The sequence below is a fragment of the Osmerus mordax genome, chromosome 11 (assembly GCF_038355195.1).
Source record: "Osmerus mordax isolate fOsmMor3 chromosome 11, fOsmMor3.pri, whole genome shotgun sequence".
Classification (NCBI taxonomy): domain Eukaryota; kingdom Metazoa; phylum Chordata; class Actinopteri; order Osmeriformes; family Osmeridae; genus Osmerus; species Osmerus mordax.
In genome coordinates, this window is record NC_090060.1 from 13,599,875 (window position 1) to 13,618,568 (window position 18,694).

The window sequence follows — 18,694 nt, forward strand, 5'->3', positions numbered from 1 at the left end:
GCTTGATAGTGTAGATTAAAACTGTACATTACATAACAGGCCCTGAAGTCAAGCCAGGAGGCAATACTGAAGCCAGCCTAAACCACAGATAGACTATGCACGGTTAACAAGCTACTTTGTCTGTCACTCAAGATGACTAAATCCACAACCATTGTCTAAACCTTTGTTTCATGCCATCCTATGGGAACAAAGAAGCCTCATTAGATGGTGTTTTGGAATTCGAAGACAAATAATAACAAAAGGAAAGGGAAGAATCCTATCTCAGGCTTGTTTAGGGACACACAAGGGGTATGCATGACCTCATACTTGGGTAAGAGGGTTAGATGGAGAGATTGCGGGATGCACTGTACACTGTGGTTAATGATAAACCAAACACACTCAGTTAGCCCTGTAGCCTGGCAAAACACAACCTGTTGAAACATGGATTATGTTTACACTCCGTAGAGCGTAGAGGAACAGTAAAAAGCAGTCGCTTAGAATAACAGCTCTATAAGATGTGTTTTTAGCTTTAAAGTGAAATCTCACAGGACTGAGCGAGCTCTGCAGTGTAAACACTGTTAAAGCTTACACTTCCTTCTCTGGGGTTTCCCTGGAAACGGATGGTTCGGATACGGCATACTGCAGTTTCAACTCACAGTGGGGTCAGGCCAAGTTTTCCCCCTAAAACGCCATGTTTAAAATGTTTCAGGCCATTCGCCTAAACCAGAACAGGGTTTTTGGCTGACATTTTCACCAAATACAAGCACACAGTCTAAGCTGTTGTTTAACACCGTGCATATTTGGTTGATACCATGCCGAGTCCTTGCTCTGCAATTTCATGAAGGGTCTTGTAAAACAACTCATAGGCTCTCTCTCTCTTCTCCCTCCCTTTCTTTCTTGCAAGGTTCTATCTCGGTTGCTCCGACAACATAATTATATTTAGGAGAGCGTGAGGAGGACAGAAAACGAGAAAGAGAGAGGCGAGACCAGTTCTGGGGTTCAGAACTATATCATTATGGTTCTGTTTGAACCTTGTACAGAATAAGCCGCCCCAAAGTCGTGGTCGGGGCGGCAGATCTCGACTCTGTCCTCCACCACTGCTCCAAGCCTCTTGTTTCTGGACCAGAAAAACCCACCTCTGAAATAAACACCCTATATCAACTACTATTGGGCAAATATTTTTAGCATCCTTGCTTATGGAAACTGGAGTCGTGCCAAACACATGGATCATCTACGGGTCTAGAGTATGAATTTCATCAGTTGGAGAGAAGGACGGCCATAAAAACGATTGAATAGCAGAGGTAAAGAGTGCAAATAACAGTGTTATATTTCAGTAGGTATCTTTGGGCACCGTGCCCATCATCCACTGTCCAAGAGCAGCTCCTCTGTGGACAGCACACCACACAGCTGTCATACAGCTATGCTATCATCTCTACATATCTCTTTTCAGAAGCAGAATTCCTTCACCACTGAATCGAGCAATCCAGGCCTAAAGTGCACACATCACAAACCCCCCCGTGGGTCTGCACCCCTCGCCTCCATACGATCCACCACTCCTCCCCCCGTTAGCAGCATCCTAAAAAAGACTTCTGCCCCCCCCCCCCCCCCCACACACACACACACACACACACACATCCCCCCCAGCCCTCTCTATCTTCAGCTCTCTCTCAGGCTCTCTCCCTCTGTCTTGATTAGATTACAATGAGAGGCTTGGTGACAGCTCCTGTGCATGCTTGAAAAGAAGCTGATATCTGAGACCCCCCTCCTCGACGTCCACTCTGCAGATCTCAGGACGGCTAACTGATAATGGTGGAAGAGCTGACCTCACTCACTAGAACCAGCCTTCAAATACATCGGAGGACAAACGTGCCGAGAGAAAAGGCATCGGAGTTAAACGCTTAATGAATGAAGGAAGGTCTCTTACGCCTTCTTTATTTACTATACTGACTGAGTTTGTTTTAAAGATTCGACTCCTAAACCATTTACACGCTCCCTGACCCTCAGCATGATGCTATCTGTGCACTCCACATCAAAGCTGGGCTGTCATTAAGGAGCTCTAGCAGACAATAAAGAGGACCACATTTCCATGACACCGGCGGTCTTCCAGCTAAATGACTGAGATACCTAGCTAGCACTCTCCATAAAAAAAATGACCGAACGCAGACTTACAATGAGTAGCCTGGTTTGTGTATAGGAGCTCTTAGCCATCTCCCTAACAAACAGCAGACAACAGAGAGAGCTTTGTTACCATTGTGTCTCCCACCCGGCCTCCTACCCTGGGCCCTATAGAGGAGCGCTCACCCTGGGATGATCAGGGCATCTCTCCCCCCCAGGCTCCCCAGGCCTCTGGCCCTCCGAGACCGCAGGGCCAAACACATCCTGGCCATCTCCTGGGAGATTATCCAACCCAATGAGCACATTGAGGCAAGGAACAGAGAAGGAAACTGAAGCTAGCCATTCAGCTCCGGTACCACCCTGCCCCTTCATCCAGACCAAACCAACAGGAAATAAGAAAAGCCCAAGCTGCACTTACTGGCTACTTCTAGGGAAGCGTTGTGGCTGATGGCCTCCCCCAGGTAGTTGCGGGCGACACACACGTAGGAGCCCTCGTCCGGTTTGCTGCGTCGTCCGTGGACGATGCGCAGGAAGAAGAGGGAGCCGCTGGGCAGCAGCATGCGCTGGGAGCGAGGGTTGTCCCGGTCCGTCTCCACGCGCTCCCCGTCCTTGTACCACTCCACCGTGGGGGTGGGCCGCCCCTCCGCCTTGCAGTTGAGGGTGGCCGGCTCCCCCTTGGACACGATCAGGTCGGAGGGATGCTCCACGATGCGGGGCGGGGAGTCCTCCTGGCGCAGACGGGATCCTGGGGAGAGAGAGAGAGAGAGGGAAGGGGACACTCTTAGCTTCCTCAAAGGGTTCACCGTGCGTGTCCTGCGGATTCCTAAACTCTGCTACATCATCAGTGGATAACCCATCATTACGGACCTACAGGACAGGATGATAGAGGTGAACCGAGGGACAGGCTGCGGGAGAGGAGGAGAGGGGGGTCAGATGGCTGAGTGGTTAGGGAGTCGGTTGTTGGTTCAAATCCCGGCCGTCCCATGACGTTGTGTCCTTGGGCAAGGCACTTCACCCTACTTGCCTCGGGGAGAATGTCCCTGTACTTACTGTAAGTCGCTCTGGATAAGAGCATCTGCTAAATGACTAAATGTAAATGTAATGTAAATGAGAGAGGGGGGATCGTGGCACGGTGCTCCAGTACCGTGGGACAGCCGAGCAGGTGCAGATCAGCCCAGCTGCAACTGCAGTTCCAAACAAGCGGGCTGAGGCTGCAGTCACCCTTTCATTACAGCAACGTGTTCTTTAGTTCAGCTGAGCAACGTCCCAGCTATGTGACTCTGTCATTTTATAGATCAAAGCACAGAGCGGATGAACAGAGGAGCAGAAGGGGGGGGGGGGAGACGAGAGTCGGAGGACGATAAGGAGTGACTTGGATGGGCAGAGATAGACCTGTTTGGAAAATATTGTTTGCAGTGTCGTGAGCAGCACTCCCTCTACTTTGAGAGGAACGGGGAATAGACAGTGCAGTGGTGGGGCGGACAGGGGGGGTCAGTGTCACACCCTAATGTTATCGCAGGTCATTACTGCAGCTCTGGGAGCAACCAACTATGGCTATCAAACCTGCTTTATATGCAAACGAGCTCACTGGCATTCAGCCCCAGGCATAGAAAATGTGTGTGTGTGTGTCATATCTCCCTACATGGCTGTTGAAGCCCATTCTGCCCCAATTATAGGGATCTGGGACTAATTGGAGGCACAGGCCAACAATTAATTTACCCAGCATCCCGTGGACTCACCACACTGCCTCATTTCAATGCTGCCCTTCCTCCAAGCCCCTCCCCCAAGCCCTTCCCCCCTTCCTTGAACCCCGCCGAAAAAAATCTGGTGCTGAGAGAGCATCTTTCTGTGGTCACCACTGATTAGAAGGAAAGTCAGCAAAATTAGAGCCAGCTAAGAGACAAGATTAATCACTCCAACCCAACCAGGCAGGAGTGCCAACGGGGAGATAATGAACCCCATCCTCAATTACAAGACACAATACTGAATACTTTATTCACTTCCATTCAGTCCTTTGTCAACTTTAACTGTGGGCTCAATGGCAGATTGGTGCTGCTTGTGTTGCTGTCTCCACCCCAGCCTTAACTCCAGTTATGTGCAGGAACATAACCGATGTGCATGGGTGAACTCACAACCAGGACAGGGTGAAATAACAAGCCCAGAGTAGTACAGACAGAGTAATATCTTCCTCCGACTAAAAACAGAATCAACCTAATAAAAATGGCCGACCTCCTTCGAGGGTTCCATCTGTAGGAGTTGGGAGAGGCGCCACTAATTAACCCCCATTTGTAAGCTGTGCAGTGACAGACTTTGATCCTGCAGGCTACTGGCTAACGAGGCCCACTCCTCTGGTCTGACAGCATATCAGGGCTGAGAGGTGGGCTAACACCCCACGCTACACAGCGCTAGCTCATCCAATGCCTCTCCACCGCCTGGCTAGCTTGCTCGTCCTTCACCAGAGAACACAGATGAGTATGTTTTATTAAAGAGGAACTTTGAAGTTCCCCACAGCTGTGATCCTCAATCGGTTCTCCCTCTCCAACTGATCCGGTTCCTTTTTAATTTAGATAAGTCTGGAACAGCCAGGTTCTAAGGGTGCACCGTTAACTATTTAGATGTGGAAATCTGGGAGGAAGCTGTGCAGCATGCAGTGTACAGTAGACTCTCTCCCAGTCCTCCCACTGGCTGGGCACGGTTGCAACAGAGACCTCACATTAACCAGTCTCAAAACGAATCTTGATGTGTTCCATAAGTGACGCAAAACACTTAGACACAAGTTTGTGTACGTGTGAGCTTGATTGTACAATGTACACTCTCTCTGCACCACCCCTATCTCTCCACTCCTCTCTTTCTACCACTTTCCTCCATTCCAGCACACCCCTCCCCTTCTCTCTCTCCCGACAGAGAATGTGAGATGCACAGCCTCACCAGAGGGATGCTGGGAGTTCTACAGCACGGATCTGATCGATCGGTGCCTGAGGCCTGATTCTTTTTCTCCTCAGCCCTCTCCTTCTCTGTACACTCTTTTATCTCATTTACAGACACACACGCACACACACACACACACACACACATCCATGCAGTAGAGATGAGCTTGAGGGAGGCAGTACTCACTACAGAGGTAATTAAAAACCCTACCATCGTCTATCCTCCATCCTCTACTCTCTGACTTCTAAACAACACCACCATCCACAGAGGAGTGTTCTACTGGCTATCACCGGGGGGGGACACATTCTCCTCACACACCTCTCTTTGGAACTGTAGAACTTTCACCGTGTCTAAGGATCTCCTGTGGGATTGAGGGATGGATGGATGGTCGGCTAGGAGCTTTTTCTCCACCAGCCAGAGAGAAAAGCACCATGGGTCTTCAGGGGAGAGCTAGGTCAGTACTGTTACTGTCCACACTGGCCTGATGGAGAGGTCCTTAGATCCCCTCCCAGGAAAACCAGAACAAAAGGTTTAGGACAAAGGCATCACGGGAAGCACTGATACCACCTTACCACAGAATGGTCATGCTACCCTGGGGTTTATGGGATGCAAACCACTTCATTTCCATAGAGGACAGACATTGAGTTGATCATGATAAGTAGGCTGATGGAGATAGTACACAACTCCCTGGGGGCACCATGACAGTTATTACTATGATAGGCTGCTATAAAAAGGATAACGGTCCTTTAATCAAAGATCAATATAACAGGGAGAGGGAGGGGGACACATGTTGACAATTTAACGTATAGACCGAGAGACCCAGAGAACTGTCTAGATCCGAAGGCTCAGAACAGCCCGAGTACCAAAAAGAGGTAGAAAGAAACAGGCAATCAGGGCCGCTACTGTCAGAAACAGCAGGGTGTACTCAAACCCTCATCTAACGGGCTTTCCACCATTAAAAACCAATGTACCCGCAAGGCAAAATCATACATATTACATTTTTATTACAATTCACACTCTCAAATTAATCCACAACTAGCATAGGGAAAGAGAAAGAGAGATTGAAAGAGAGTGGGGGAGATAGAGAGCTTGGAGGAAGATAAGAATTTCACCTCCAGTAACTTCCCTCACTTCAAATGGAAATGTACCTCTCTCCCCTCTCTCCCTGTCCTTGTCACAGGAACGTCTTGGCAGCAGCTGAGAGGAGAGGAGGAGAGCCAGCCAGCCGCCCGTCCTCCGCCCCAGAGACCACACATGAGAGAGGACAGAGAAGCACTTTAGGCCTGTTGTTACTGCTGTCACCTGTGCTGTGCCAAACCAGGACAACCACTACAGTGTTTCCTCTATAGATAAGGCTTCCCCGCTCCCAGTACACTCATCACAACTAATCTCACCAAATCACTTAACAATGTGAGTATGATAAACCACAGCCTACACCCATGTGGTGCCGCCATAAAGTCATCTCTATCATCTCATAAACAAACATGCTAAAGTTGAACTTTTGCAAAGTGTTATAGAAGACCTGGAGGCAGGTATAGTTCCGTGGCCATGACGGGGTCTTTGGGTGAGCGATAAGGAAGGCAGTGTGTGGCAGGACGCTCCCTATCTACCTGCCCATTAATCTGTGATTAGGAGGCTTCAGAGGGATTTATGACCCAGATAAGAGCCTGGGGCAGGCTGGAGACACGCCTACTCGGACCACGCCAACCAATGAGAGGACACAGATGAAAGAGCATGCTGTTCCCACACGGAGAGAACAGCCTTGGAGAAGACTGGGGAAATAAGCAGGTGTTACGGAGAGACCTTAGGTCTGAGGAGCGATAAAGAGAGGACAGAGATAGGTCTGCAATCTAACCCCCGAAACAAGACCTACAACAGGCCCCGGCGAGGGAGAGGAGGAGGAGGGTTAGGAGAGGGAGGGAGGAAGAGGGCGAGTCCTCTGATCTGATGACATTAGTGAGGGGAGTGAAACCGTATATCCCGGCGTCTCACCGTGAAGATCAGTCCCCCAGTCTGGAATGATCAGCATGAATGCCTCAGCCATTTGCAGCAGATCATCCTGTTTTTAACGTTACACAAGGCTATCACTTACACTCCTGAAAGCTAGGATTAGAGAGCAGAGTGTAAGAGGGTATGGGGCCGGGGGGAAGGTGGGGGGAGGGTGACTGATATCTTTATGGCCTTTTTTTATCCCTATTTCTTTGTCTCCTCTTACCAAACACAGAGAGATCCATTTACTGAGCCGACACAGGCGCTGTTCTCCCGAACTGATATCATATACCATCGAAATATCGCTGGTGCTCTTCAAGTTACAACAGCTTTTATAGTTGCTACCATGCCATCTCTTACCTAAGAGTGTACAAACACCACAAATAATACGGTTCTATCTGTCCAGTCTTGATTCTACAGAGATATGTTAGGTCTGCAGTGGCTCACAATGAGAGGAACACAGCATCATTCCTGTCAGGGTTCACTAAAACTGCCAAAACTACCAAGAAATGACACCATTTGTTATCACGATTATTTCATTTCTCCATAGAGATTACTTTAGCGGCCTGTTGCTGTTGTTTATGAGGAGCGGTGAGGGTGCAGACTAGCTGACGCTGTACCCAGGCTGCTCTCTGCCCAGCGTGGGGCAGACGAGGTGCCAACGTCAGTTCAATGGCACGAGCACAATCACCATCACTCATCAGTGGAGGACCATGAGGACCTCTCACCCCCCCCAGGCCAGCACCAGCAGCCCCTACCCCTCACTCCGTCAGCTGGTAAAGCTATCTCTGGAGCCCCCCTGGCGATGGAGACCAAGTTGGGAGTGAGGGAGCCCAGGAGAGTGCTCTTCTGGGAGGCTGGGGCCCATCCTGCTCGAGCCCCCCTTTCTGGGGCTAAAACAATGGCGGTAGTATGTCTCCCTCCGGCTGCAGGCTTCCCCCAGGCTGATCCAGATGGAGGATAGTGGGCTTGACAATGTGCTGGGGAGGGGCGTGGAGATATTCAGGAAGCACATCGTAACTCATAGAGAGGACAACGTGATACTGTTGGGTTCATCTGTCAGCCAGGGTCACCTCACTCTTTCTGATATCAGTAGCGATTCAATTAAATGAATTTCAATTGGTGCCAATTTTCATGAGTATTTCTATATTAGAGGAAGAAGAAGAATTTAAATAGAGCTTAAAAATTCCCAAAGTGTAACAAAGGATGCAACTGCAACATTGATGGACGGAGGCTAAGATACGAGGATGCAGGCGGAGAAAAGAGTCAGGAACACAATGGATTTTCAGCGGAGGCCCGAGGGACTCAATTCAGGAAGAGTTGTAGCTGTTTTTAATGCCAAGCTGCTCCACCGAATGTCATTACACACACATAAAACCCTGCCCGACTCTGCACAGGGCCAGAAGGGCAGGCTGGATTCCTGAAGGATAATACAGTTCAGTTTTTGTATTATTTTTTATTACATCCACTGTCTGAAAAAAAAGAGTGGAATGTGTAGCAGACGAGAGGCTTGTTAGAGGAAGCAGGCTGTCAAGATGGCTGTGGAGTACAGGCAGATGGACTCTGATTGATCAGAGAGAAATAGGGACCTTTCTGTCAGCCTGCCTGTCTGCCTGCCTGCATGTCTGTCAGCCAGTTTGTCTGCCAGTTTGTCTGCCTGTCTGTATGCCTGCCTGCCTGCCTATCTGTCTCACTCTCTCTCTCCCTGTCTCTCTCTGTTTCCGTACATCTCTCTCTCCACACCGAGCTCCACAACTCCACCTTGACATCTGTTGGCTCTGTATATTAATACACCGAGCCCGACGGCAGAGGCTGGAGGAGCCAAACAGGCTCTCGGGGGAGAGCAGGGATGCAGACGCATGTCCTTCACTCAACATGCACCACAGCAGAGCAGCAGAGCTGTAATTAAAAGGGGATGCAGACGGCAGACCTCTCTGCTCCACGAGGGACACATGCAGCAGAAGGGAGGTCTGGAGGCCCAGGGGGATGGAGGATGAGAAGCAGAACCAGAGGAGACATCACGCCTTGTTTCCCAGCACTGCCAAGCTTTAACAAGGTTTGACCAGTGGGCTCCCACTGGTACATCAAAGCAGAGGAGGAGCAGGGGAGGGGAGCTGTGTAATTGAATATGCTGGAGCATTTATTTCCCAACAGGGGATATACAGTATATATAGAGTCCCTCAGCTGAAAACCTGCTTAATGTAAGAGGGGACCAGGAATGAGGGACTCAGCAAGGAAAACTATTAACCACTCAGACAAACAAACAGCTCTTTCAAGGATTAGTTAATGACTCTGACCAGCATCTGGGGACTCATAATAATGTGTGGAGTCTTCCAGTACTACGGCATTCCTGTACTGTGCTCACGGTTATTAGACACGATCAGCTGTAGTACATCGTATTGTGACGGACCGGTCAAAGTGTCCACAGATTCCTGTCAACAGAGCAGGGCTCCGATGGCCCAATACTTACTGCAGTATTTCTGTTCTTTTGACACAGTGAGGGGGGTGGAGTGGGATGGGAGGAGGGGGGAGGAGGAGGGGTGGAGGGGGATGGGGTCAGAACGAGCAGCATGCTCAGCTGGCACAGGCTCGCCACACAGAGTACGGCACTTGGGCCACGTGCCAGCAAACAGAGAACACTCTGAAGGGCTGCCAGAGGGAATGGACATGGGCCGAAAAACACCTAATGCTTTTTAAATGCTATTTAGGAGATGGCTGGAGCTGATAGGCTCTGCTACAGCATGGGTGCTGGGTTACATCACAGTATATGCGTCTGCTAGGCCGGTGACCTTAACAGCTTATGGGTTATTCTAAATGTCCAACAAACACATTCTGAAACAAATCTCAGACAGCTGGGTGTTGAAGAGGAATTTCAGCTCCAGTGTTCGGTCAAGGTTAGAGCGGTAATGTCGGGGGGAAGAATCTCGACACATCTCCTTTGGTGCCAAGAGGTTAAGGGGGGTACAAGCTTGGCACAATAGCATCAAAGTGTCGATGTGTTTATGCATGCATGTGGGCAGACGTGTTTGAATGCGTGTGTGGAGGACGATGTGAGGACGTTGCTTGTGGTGGCTGTCTGGGCTCCGGTGGGCCTGCTAGGTTGAGACTTAGAGGAGCCAGTTGCTTCTGTGGCGCAGTGTCAAAGACACCAGTTTGGTACTGCTGAGCAGGGCATGGGCTCAGTCCAGCACATTGGAACAAAAAGAAAACTGGCCCGAACTACACAAATCCCAGTGCGGAGAAGAAAGAAAAAAAAATGGAACGCATGCCTTGTGAGTCAATATTTGGTCAAAATTAATGAAGGGGCACATTCTGCCAAGAGGCCTTTTCTAGACATCCGCAGCAGGGAGAGTGTGCCCAGTCTGGCATTAAAAAGACATTTCCTGCTCCAGACGAGGCCTGGCCAGTCGTTCTGCTCCCTAGCACCTACTCACCACCTACATCACTCCACCAAACACACAGCAACTGTCCAGATAATCCTGACTGGCAGCCAACTCACTGCTCCTCACTAGGCTGTAGTATGAGAACGGCCAGTCGTGTCCGTTCAGTGTGCCCTGTCCTGCGTCCCACCTGTCAGTGTTCTACGTGATGACAGCTCGAGAAACTTCAAGACATCTGCCTGAAAACCCACAGAAGGTCTTTCTCTGCCCCTGAGAGGGAGAGGACTACAGGGAGAGAGGGATCCTCATGATCGCCAATAGCGTGAGTGCTGAAAGAAACTAGAGGGGTTCTCTCGACCTGAGATAACCACCATGTGGAAGACGCCATCAGGTATAGCATCATTCAAAACTATCACCATGTTGTTGCAGTATGTAGTGCACTGGCTAATTCTCAGTAGGGTCAAACTGCATCACACTTCTTGTGCCTCTACTACAGGAGGTCCCTTCTGTTCACTTAGCCCTCACTGGGCTACAGCTTAGAGCATATTTCAGATCTACCGACAGTGGAACTGAACATAAAGCTATTTAGTGCTAAACACACGAAGAAACTGGCTCCAAGCCACAAACTGCGATCGTTATTCAATTAGGGCTTTCATAGCCACATAGCTGAGAGAGAAAGAGAGAGAAAGAGGAAGAAAAAAGAGAGAGAGAGAGAGAGAAATTACAGAGAGCAGAGTTTGACAGTGATGAGTGATAAATAGCATCACAAGCCTTTCGGCAGGGAAGAAGCGATATTTGCTGTTAAAAAGCTCTTTGACAGGCTGGAAATCCAGCTGCAATAATGGTATAAATATATCAGACTGCCAGCAGACATGAAGGGTTATTGTATGGCATTCTATACTGAGTAAGCGGCATGATACACTGTGGCACTAGTGTCTTATCTGGGCCATGAAAGGCATTCAAAAAACCTTTTCTAGCCCCATTCATGTCCTTGTATGCCATTGTGTTCAAATGCCACTTAAGATTTACTGCACAGAATGCAGGGAAATGAAAAACTAAGTTAGACATGCACCTATTTAAAATGGATATAGGCTGTTTCTGCTTCACACCCAGTTGTTTGAAGTCTCCTCACCATGGTTACTGGTTTATGGCAGATTCTTCTCGGCTAGACTGGGGGTGGTGAAATTCAAAGTCACCTTCTGGTTAATTATGCTCCCCGGCTCCTTTTAAAAAAGCACACTCCTCCCTCACATCTCCAGACCTGCTTTCTGTTTATTCTGCGTCTCTCAGTGTGACAGAAACAGCCTGTAAGAGCCCACTTTACTTGAGGAAAAAGTTGCTGATTAAGCTCTGAGATTGCCTTGGAAACATAGTACAGTGCATTAACCTCCTGACACACAAGTTGTGGCCACGGTTGCCTCAATTACACTGAGCAGGTAGAGAAGCTACCCAGGGAGGGAACTGGGGAGGAACAGAAAAAGGCTGTCCTTAATCCCATCCATACGTCTAGGTCTTCTTAGGAATCAGAACACCTGGTGGAAACATGGCTTCACCACCACTACAAAGCCTGGGCCCAGGGCTGACCTCTGGCATATCCTGACACGATTTAAATCCACCAGCCCGGCCAAACCAGCAGAACCACATAGCTCTCTACTCTCCCATGTGCTCAGCAGTATGACCAGCAAGCTCTCTGGCTCCCATATGTCCACCCTAAAACACCCCGGGTGCCCTTGCTTACCAGTTCACCCTTCTATCTTCCCAATCAGCACATTCAAAGCCCGTGGGGAAGGAGAGGGATATGCAGCGTGAGCAGGGAGCCAGATCAAGAGCCAGTCCCTGAGCTGGTGTCTCGCACATGTGTGACTTCTCTGTTCCACACCCTAGGGCAGCTTTTGTATACCCCCCCGCCCTTCTCTCTCTATCTCTCTCTCTCTGTCTCTGTCTTCTGTGGGAGTTGAATCTTCCTTCCTTCATTTCGTTTTGTATAGTTCTCTCTCTCTCTCTCTCTCTCTCTCACTCTCTCTCTCTCTCTCTGTGTGACACACACACAAACACACACCCTCAGTCCTTCATGAACATCCCCTCCCCTCCTCCACGCTTCACAATCGCTCTGTATAGACGACACAATGCTGCCCCCCCGGCCAGTCCCCACAGGCTCTTTCTGCATGTCGGCCTGCTTTATCTCCCATAGGCTCTGTGCTGACCAGCCACAAAAAAAGGCAAGTCTTAAAAACTGGGCCAAAACAAAAAGGGGGGAGGGGTGAAGGAGGAATGGGGATGACTGCATTCTCTCCCTTTCTCCTACTTTTTTTCTTCCACCCAAGCCACTCTACTTGAATGGGAGGAAAGCATGAAAGAAACTCTGAATGACAGTTCAGAGTTAAATTTTCAGTTCAAAAAGATGATATTTCTTCATACAATGGTACATCATGCCTACATACAGCTAGTCGTCTGCTGGGAGTAAAACTGCTTGTTGGAATAAACGCGGAGATACTTGTCCTTTCCAAACATGTCATGGTAAATTGAGACCAAGTCCAGCCAGCACCATTAATCCACAGCAGACATGTAATTTATCAACTCAACACACAGCTCTAATAAGAAATGCTTGTCCTCCAAGCCCAAACGTCAATGTAAAACCCATCAGCTACGCACACTGACATATGAGAGCTGAACATAAGGATTCAGACCATGGCAGTAGACAGTGGAGGTACTAATACTGTATGACTGATCCTGCTGGTCTTCCAACCCCAGCGAGTTAGCCCCAACCCTGCTGGACCCCAAACACAGGCTGACACACCAACATGAACTAAATAAGATCTTAACTACTGACCACATGGCCAGTGGCCCACGCCTCCCCAACCCCTAGCCCCCCCCCCCCCCCCACCCCCACCCGTCTGAGAAGAGGTACAGGCACATTCTTCAGGGGTTTAAAATACCAAGGGGTGCTGAGGGCGTGGGGAGGGTTCCTCAGCTTCACACAATGATCTGGACCATCTCAGCCCTCCGAGTCTTCCATTAGAAGAGCTTATCAGTCCCGCTGCAGCCCTGGCAAATTACCGACTATTGACGTCAAATGGATCTGCTAATTAATCCAATTAAGGAGCTCTTTTAGGCTTATTAAAGGAAGAGTATTTGGGGAAAAACAGATCATTAGTAGGCTAGTCACCGCCACATTTATCTCCTTCAAACAAACCGCTTTGAAATGTTTATTTAGTCCGTCACTAATGACTTGTGTGAGTTGGTGATTTAACCCTGACCTGTTCTCCCTCCCATGCCCTATGGAGTGCAAACAGACAGGACACCAACCACCCCGCTGCATTCCTCTTCTAACTGGCCCGCAGGATCTCCTCTCCAGCACGTTCAGACTGAGTGTGAGAAACCTTAATCCAGGATCTCAGCATGTAATCCAGCATTGATTAGGATTAGATCAGATTAATGGAGTGTGGTTTAAGTGAAGGAGCTGGATCTTGGTGGGTATTGTCATCTCACACAGGTGTGACACCAATTAGCATTCAGCAGGTCCAACACACATGCCTTGAAATTGGCCACTTGTGTCCCACTATAAACTCACTATCCCCATGTGAAATAAAAATCTATTCTACAAAACAATAAGAGATAGCTAGTTTCGAAAATAGGGACGGCTGTCTAATGAACTTGCATTCGATCCGAGAGACAGCTAATGAAAGTGTGTGGGTTGGTTGAAGAAGAGTAGTGAAAGAAATAATGAGAGTGTTTGTGTTTGTGTGTGTGTGTGTGCGCGCGAGAGAGGGAGAGAGAGAAAGAGAGAGAGAGAGAGAGAGAGAGAGAGAGAGAGAGAGAGGGGATTGTGGAGGAATGTGAAAGAGAGAGGAGCTGTGGACAAGGCTCACCTGTGAGCTGTGGTCATTAATTGGCCCAGGAGCCTGCTGTGGCCTGTCACACCACCAGTTGAGGGGAGGGTGGGGGTGGGAAATACAATTTATTATCTGCACTTAGGGGTCAATTTGTCAAGAACTCAAATGCTCAGGGCTGCTGGGCCCCTAGCTGATGAATAGAGCTGCCCTCTTCCCCACACCTTCACTAACACCCTGTCTGTGACAGACACACACTCCTCACACCTAGAGTAGCATATCAGCTGCAGAGCAGAGACAGCTGTGATGAGACTGTGGAATGCTGGACGGCAGACAGGAACAATTCATGACCTTCCATACCCAGGTGAACCCAGGAACATGACTGGAGCTGAGCTGAATGTAGCAATGTAGTCCAAACCGAAAATTAACACCCCTTATCTTACAAAACTTATTATCTTCAAAAAAAGTTTCCAAATTCAATGGGAGTGTTCACTGTAGTGCAGTTGAATGTTTATCTCAGTGGAATCTTAACAGGATTCTTAAGGTAAGGACAGCCTGGTGAGTAGCTGAAGCAGGGATAATAGGCTGAGATAAGAATCATTTCGAGTGTGGCAACAGAATGAATCACCTGATAAAGGGAACGACGTGATGGATGTGCCTATCAATTTACAGCCTTCAGACTCACCTGCAAGTCATCACAGGTCTTGGGAGGGCAAAGATCGCCTCTCTCTCTCACACACACCACACACACAGTCTAATGATAAAGTAATTTAGATGCTGATATGACATGTGAATCATTGAAACAATTTTACAGTAGGTGAGGTTAACAAAGAAATCTGAGTGACTGGACAGGAAATCTTATCATCAATGTTTACGGAACTGCTATTAACATGTTGTTTGAAAAGCTGGCAAAACTAATTTAGTTTAGCTTCAGCCTAATCCTGGGCAAATCCAGAGCATCTGCTGACTATTCCAGCTCTATCAGCGTGCTGTATGGTCCTTCTCACACGTTCCCCCTTCTCACGCCTGTCTCCAGATAACACAGACATCCCACAGCCATGGTCGGTAACTAGAGACCCTGGAGTCTGGAGGTCCCGCTCTCCTCTGCCCTCAGCCAGACGGAGGGATTTCAACTCCAGTCCAAGACTCAGTCTCTGCTCTAGTTCAACCCATCCCCAGTTCAATTACACCCATCCACTTACATCCAAGCCAGGCCCGGGCAAAGAGCTTCCAAGTCGCTGGCCTGCCCCATAACCCCTGGCCCTCTCTCCCTTCAGGCACTTGTTCAAGCACTACACTGCTTCCTCATCTAGCAGTCCCTACATTCAAACATGCTCTATCTCTCTATCTCTCTCTCAGTCACAGCTCACTTAGCAGCACAGGAAACCAGGATGCAATTCAGGAAACCAATCAGGAAGTGAGACACACATTGGGCTCAGAGATGACAAAGCCCTGTACATACACACGCGCGCACACACACACACACACACACACACACAGCCTGATACAGCACACACTCGTCTGCCTGGGGAGTTCGGTCAAAACGCGTACGAGGCTGGAGTAGCTACATTAGCCTGTTCAAGTGGAAGGTAGATAAATAAAAACTGAAAGGAACTGTTTATCTAATATCTTGATATGTTTTAGAATCTAAACTGTATTCAGTTGTTATCCACATTATTGACATAAACACCATTCTATGATAGTAAAGTAAGAATATGTTTTAGATGTACAGAGACAACGAATGTATTTCAGACCATCTAAGGGTGTAAACCTTTAGTGCAAGTCAGATGTGACACTTTTCAGGTTTGTACTTGTAAACAATTACATATGACTTATAGATAATTACACAGGCAAAGATATACTGCAAAGTCATGAAGTAGTCCTGCCTATTGCACTGGGCAGACTTCTGTAGTAAACTGAGTTAGAAAGTGTGTGTGTTCAATGATCAATGACGATTAAATAAGGCAAACTTTTAAGATATACAATGCCACACAAAATCGAAATATTTGTTTAAGATCCTTCCCTTAGCTCACATTTCAGTATTGTACTGTCTCTACGATGTCTGAGGGATGGCAGCTATTTGCTACCTCGTAACAGTGAAACAAGTGACCTGGAAAAGGCCAGCCATCTTGACCCAGGCCTATATAGACACCTATATGATGAGTGTCTCACACACGCAAACATTGCTCCTTGCACTATACTGAAAGTAGTCACACGGTCCAGGGCTGGTTTAAGTTAGCATTGTCAAATAAGTGTTGCTACTTTTTAAAATACCTGAATAGCACATTGTCGAATATATTGTAGGTCCATCGTGTTGGTAGTTCATCTCTTGTTTATGATGTTTAATAAACAACAGGTCTAAACTATACATGTCTGCACTCATATGCTAAATGTTGCACACTTACAGTAATATAGGTCTAGCAATCATAAATCTAGTTACATTATGCTGTAGTTAGAAATCTTAATTTGCCTTGAAACCAAAGGGTAACAATTAAAGTCATTTCTACCATCTGCAGATCAACGAAACGGGTACGCTTATGATGATGTTTGACTTTGAAAGGCTCTGAGTGATATTATTTCCAAAATCATAGATCTGGAGTGCTTTGAAAGATATGGCTTACCTGAGCACACATGGAGAAATCCAAATAATAACGCAATTCCAATTGATGTTGGAGACATTATTTGACGTCTCTTGAATGATTAAATGTCTCAAGTAATCCAAATTAGTTTTGAAATACTTTAACGATCCGCTCCTTCATAATCTTGATATGAAATGTCAAAAATAATTTCAAAATTTAGGGGAAAAAATCTAACGTGTTCTGCTGGCTCTATTTGTTTGGTAACACAATTCCTGCGTCTTCATAAGAGTGAAGCATGGCAATTCAGTAAAAACAAAAAACAAAAAAAACACGTACAAAATAATAAACACGAGAAAAGATTCAAATGCGATTTGGGGTTTTCTTTATAAGGACTCTATTCCAGCAGATAATCATCCCGACTCAGCCGCTCTTGGTTCAACTGGCAAGTGCGTGCTATTATCCAGTTTAAATTATCCAGTCCTCAGACAGATGGAATAAAAAGTATTGCTGTGAATAATCTATCAAGATGACAGAACAGTCCATGAGGATATGCGTTAAAAAGTTGCACGTCCGTTTGTGTATTCAATTATTCCGTAGAAAGCATCTCACATTATTTCAGTCGGGTTTTGAATCTGTCACCAGAGACGGGAACTTCTGAAGTTTGCGCTCTCCACAGCGGCTAAAAGCTGGACACTTTGTATTCCACATCCATCGGTGATGATTCACGCCAACTTTTTCATCACTTTTCCGATTTAGATCAGTGGCAATTGAAATTGAGTCCTAGTGGTCTCGGGGTTATCCAAGTTTTACACCAACAGCTTATTTTGAGTATTTGAACCCCTGTATGCGCCGCGGACCCCTTCACCTCGGACAGGGGGGATTCGAATTCGCATTCACAGCATTTCATTCACTGGAGCTGAATGCCTCGTCAAATGGTATGTGCCATTCTCCCCCCTTCACGGACCGAACAATGGGGTTTTCCGAAGAAGAAATTAACCTCTTCCAGTCTGGATCCGAGCACAGCGGAGCTGTGAGCTGTCAAAGCTCTCCTGTCTGCTTTACAGAGGTGACGGGAAACAGCATGCTGAATAGCCCACACATTTCCGTTCACTATTTTGTTAAATCCTGTTAGATTAAGGATTCAGGCTATGTTGCTGAATGACATGTATTAATTCATGAATTCATTTGTTGGTCCGTTTTCTTTTTTGACAATGAGAGGTTTAGGCATATGACTTAAAACACATTTGTTTCCCCATTAAGAATAAGCAGTAGATTTTCACAAAAGCAGTAGGCCTATTAATGATAGGCCTGATGTGAGATTTGCAACAAATAGACAAAGATAAGGATTTTTTATTCATCAAATGGTCTCTCAGATTCGAGTCTGAATACTAAATAATCAATTTAGTGATAACGTTTTTTGCTTTTAAGATTTGCTTCTGGTTAGCCAAATGTTCTTTTACCTCAGGCGCTCAACTAGGGTAAAATAGTACATGTAAATGTTAAAGGCGATTATCCGGAATAAATCCCCCCTAACAACGATATCAAAGATGTTAATCTAGCTACTTTAAAATATTATATATAGGCATTATAGTCTAAAATTAGCTAGAGAGAAGTTGTTATCACATTAGACACCTCAAATTAAATGAGAGGGGGGGGGGGGTATCCCCAACCTACAGCCCCCCCCCTCCCTTAATACATTCAATATACTGACTGTGTTTAAAATAATGCATTTAAAATGTGTGTAGGCTATTTAACATGATTCTTTAACGTATATGAAGGCTATTAACAAACATTGACACCCTGTTAAACTGGATGTGTCAAGTAACAGAGTAAAAAAAACAAATAATTGCTCTATTCAACACCTCTATATTCCAAATCCTAAGTAGCGTAATAA

General features: G+C 47.2%; 1 protein-coding gene across 1 annotated transcript in view; it reads right to left on the reverse strand.

Annotated features, from left to right (window-relative positions):
• Positions 1-18,694, reverse strand: part of robo1 (roundabout, axon guidance receptor, homolog 1 (Drosophila)) — a 144,908-nt gene that overhangs the window by 100,121 nt on the left and 26,093 nt on the right. The window contains 1 exon segment of the mRNA XM_067245739.1: positions 2,513-2,839. Within this exon segment, the coding sequence (XP_067101840.1) occupies positions 2,513-2,839 (327 nt within the window).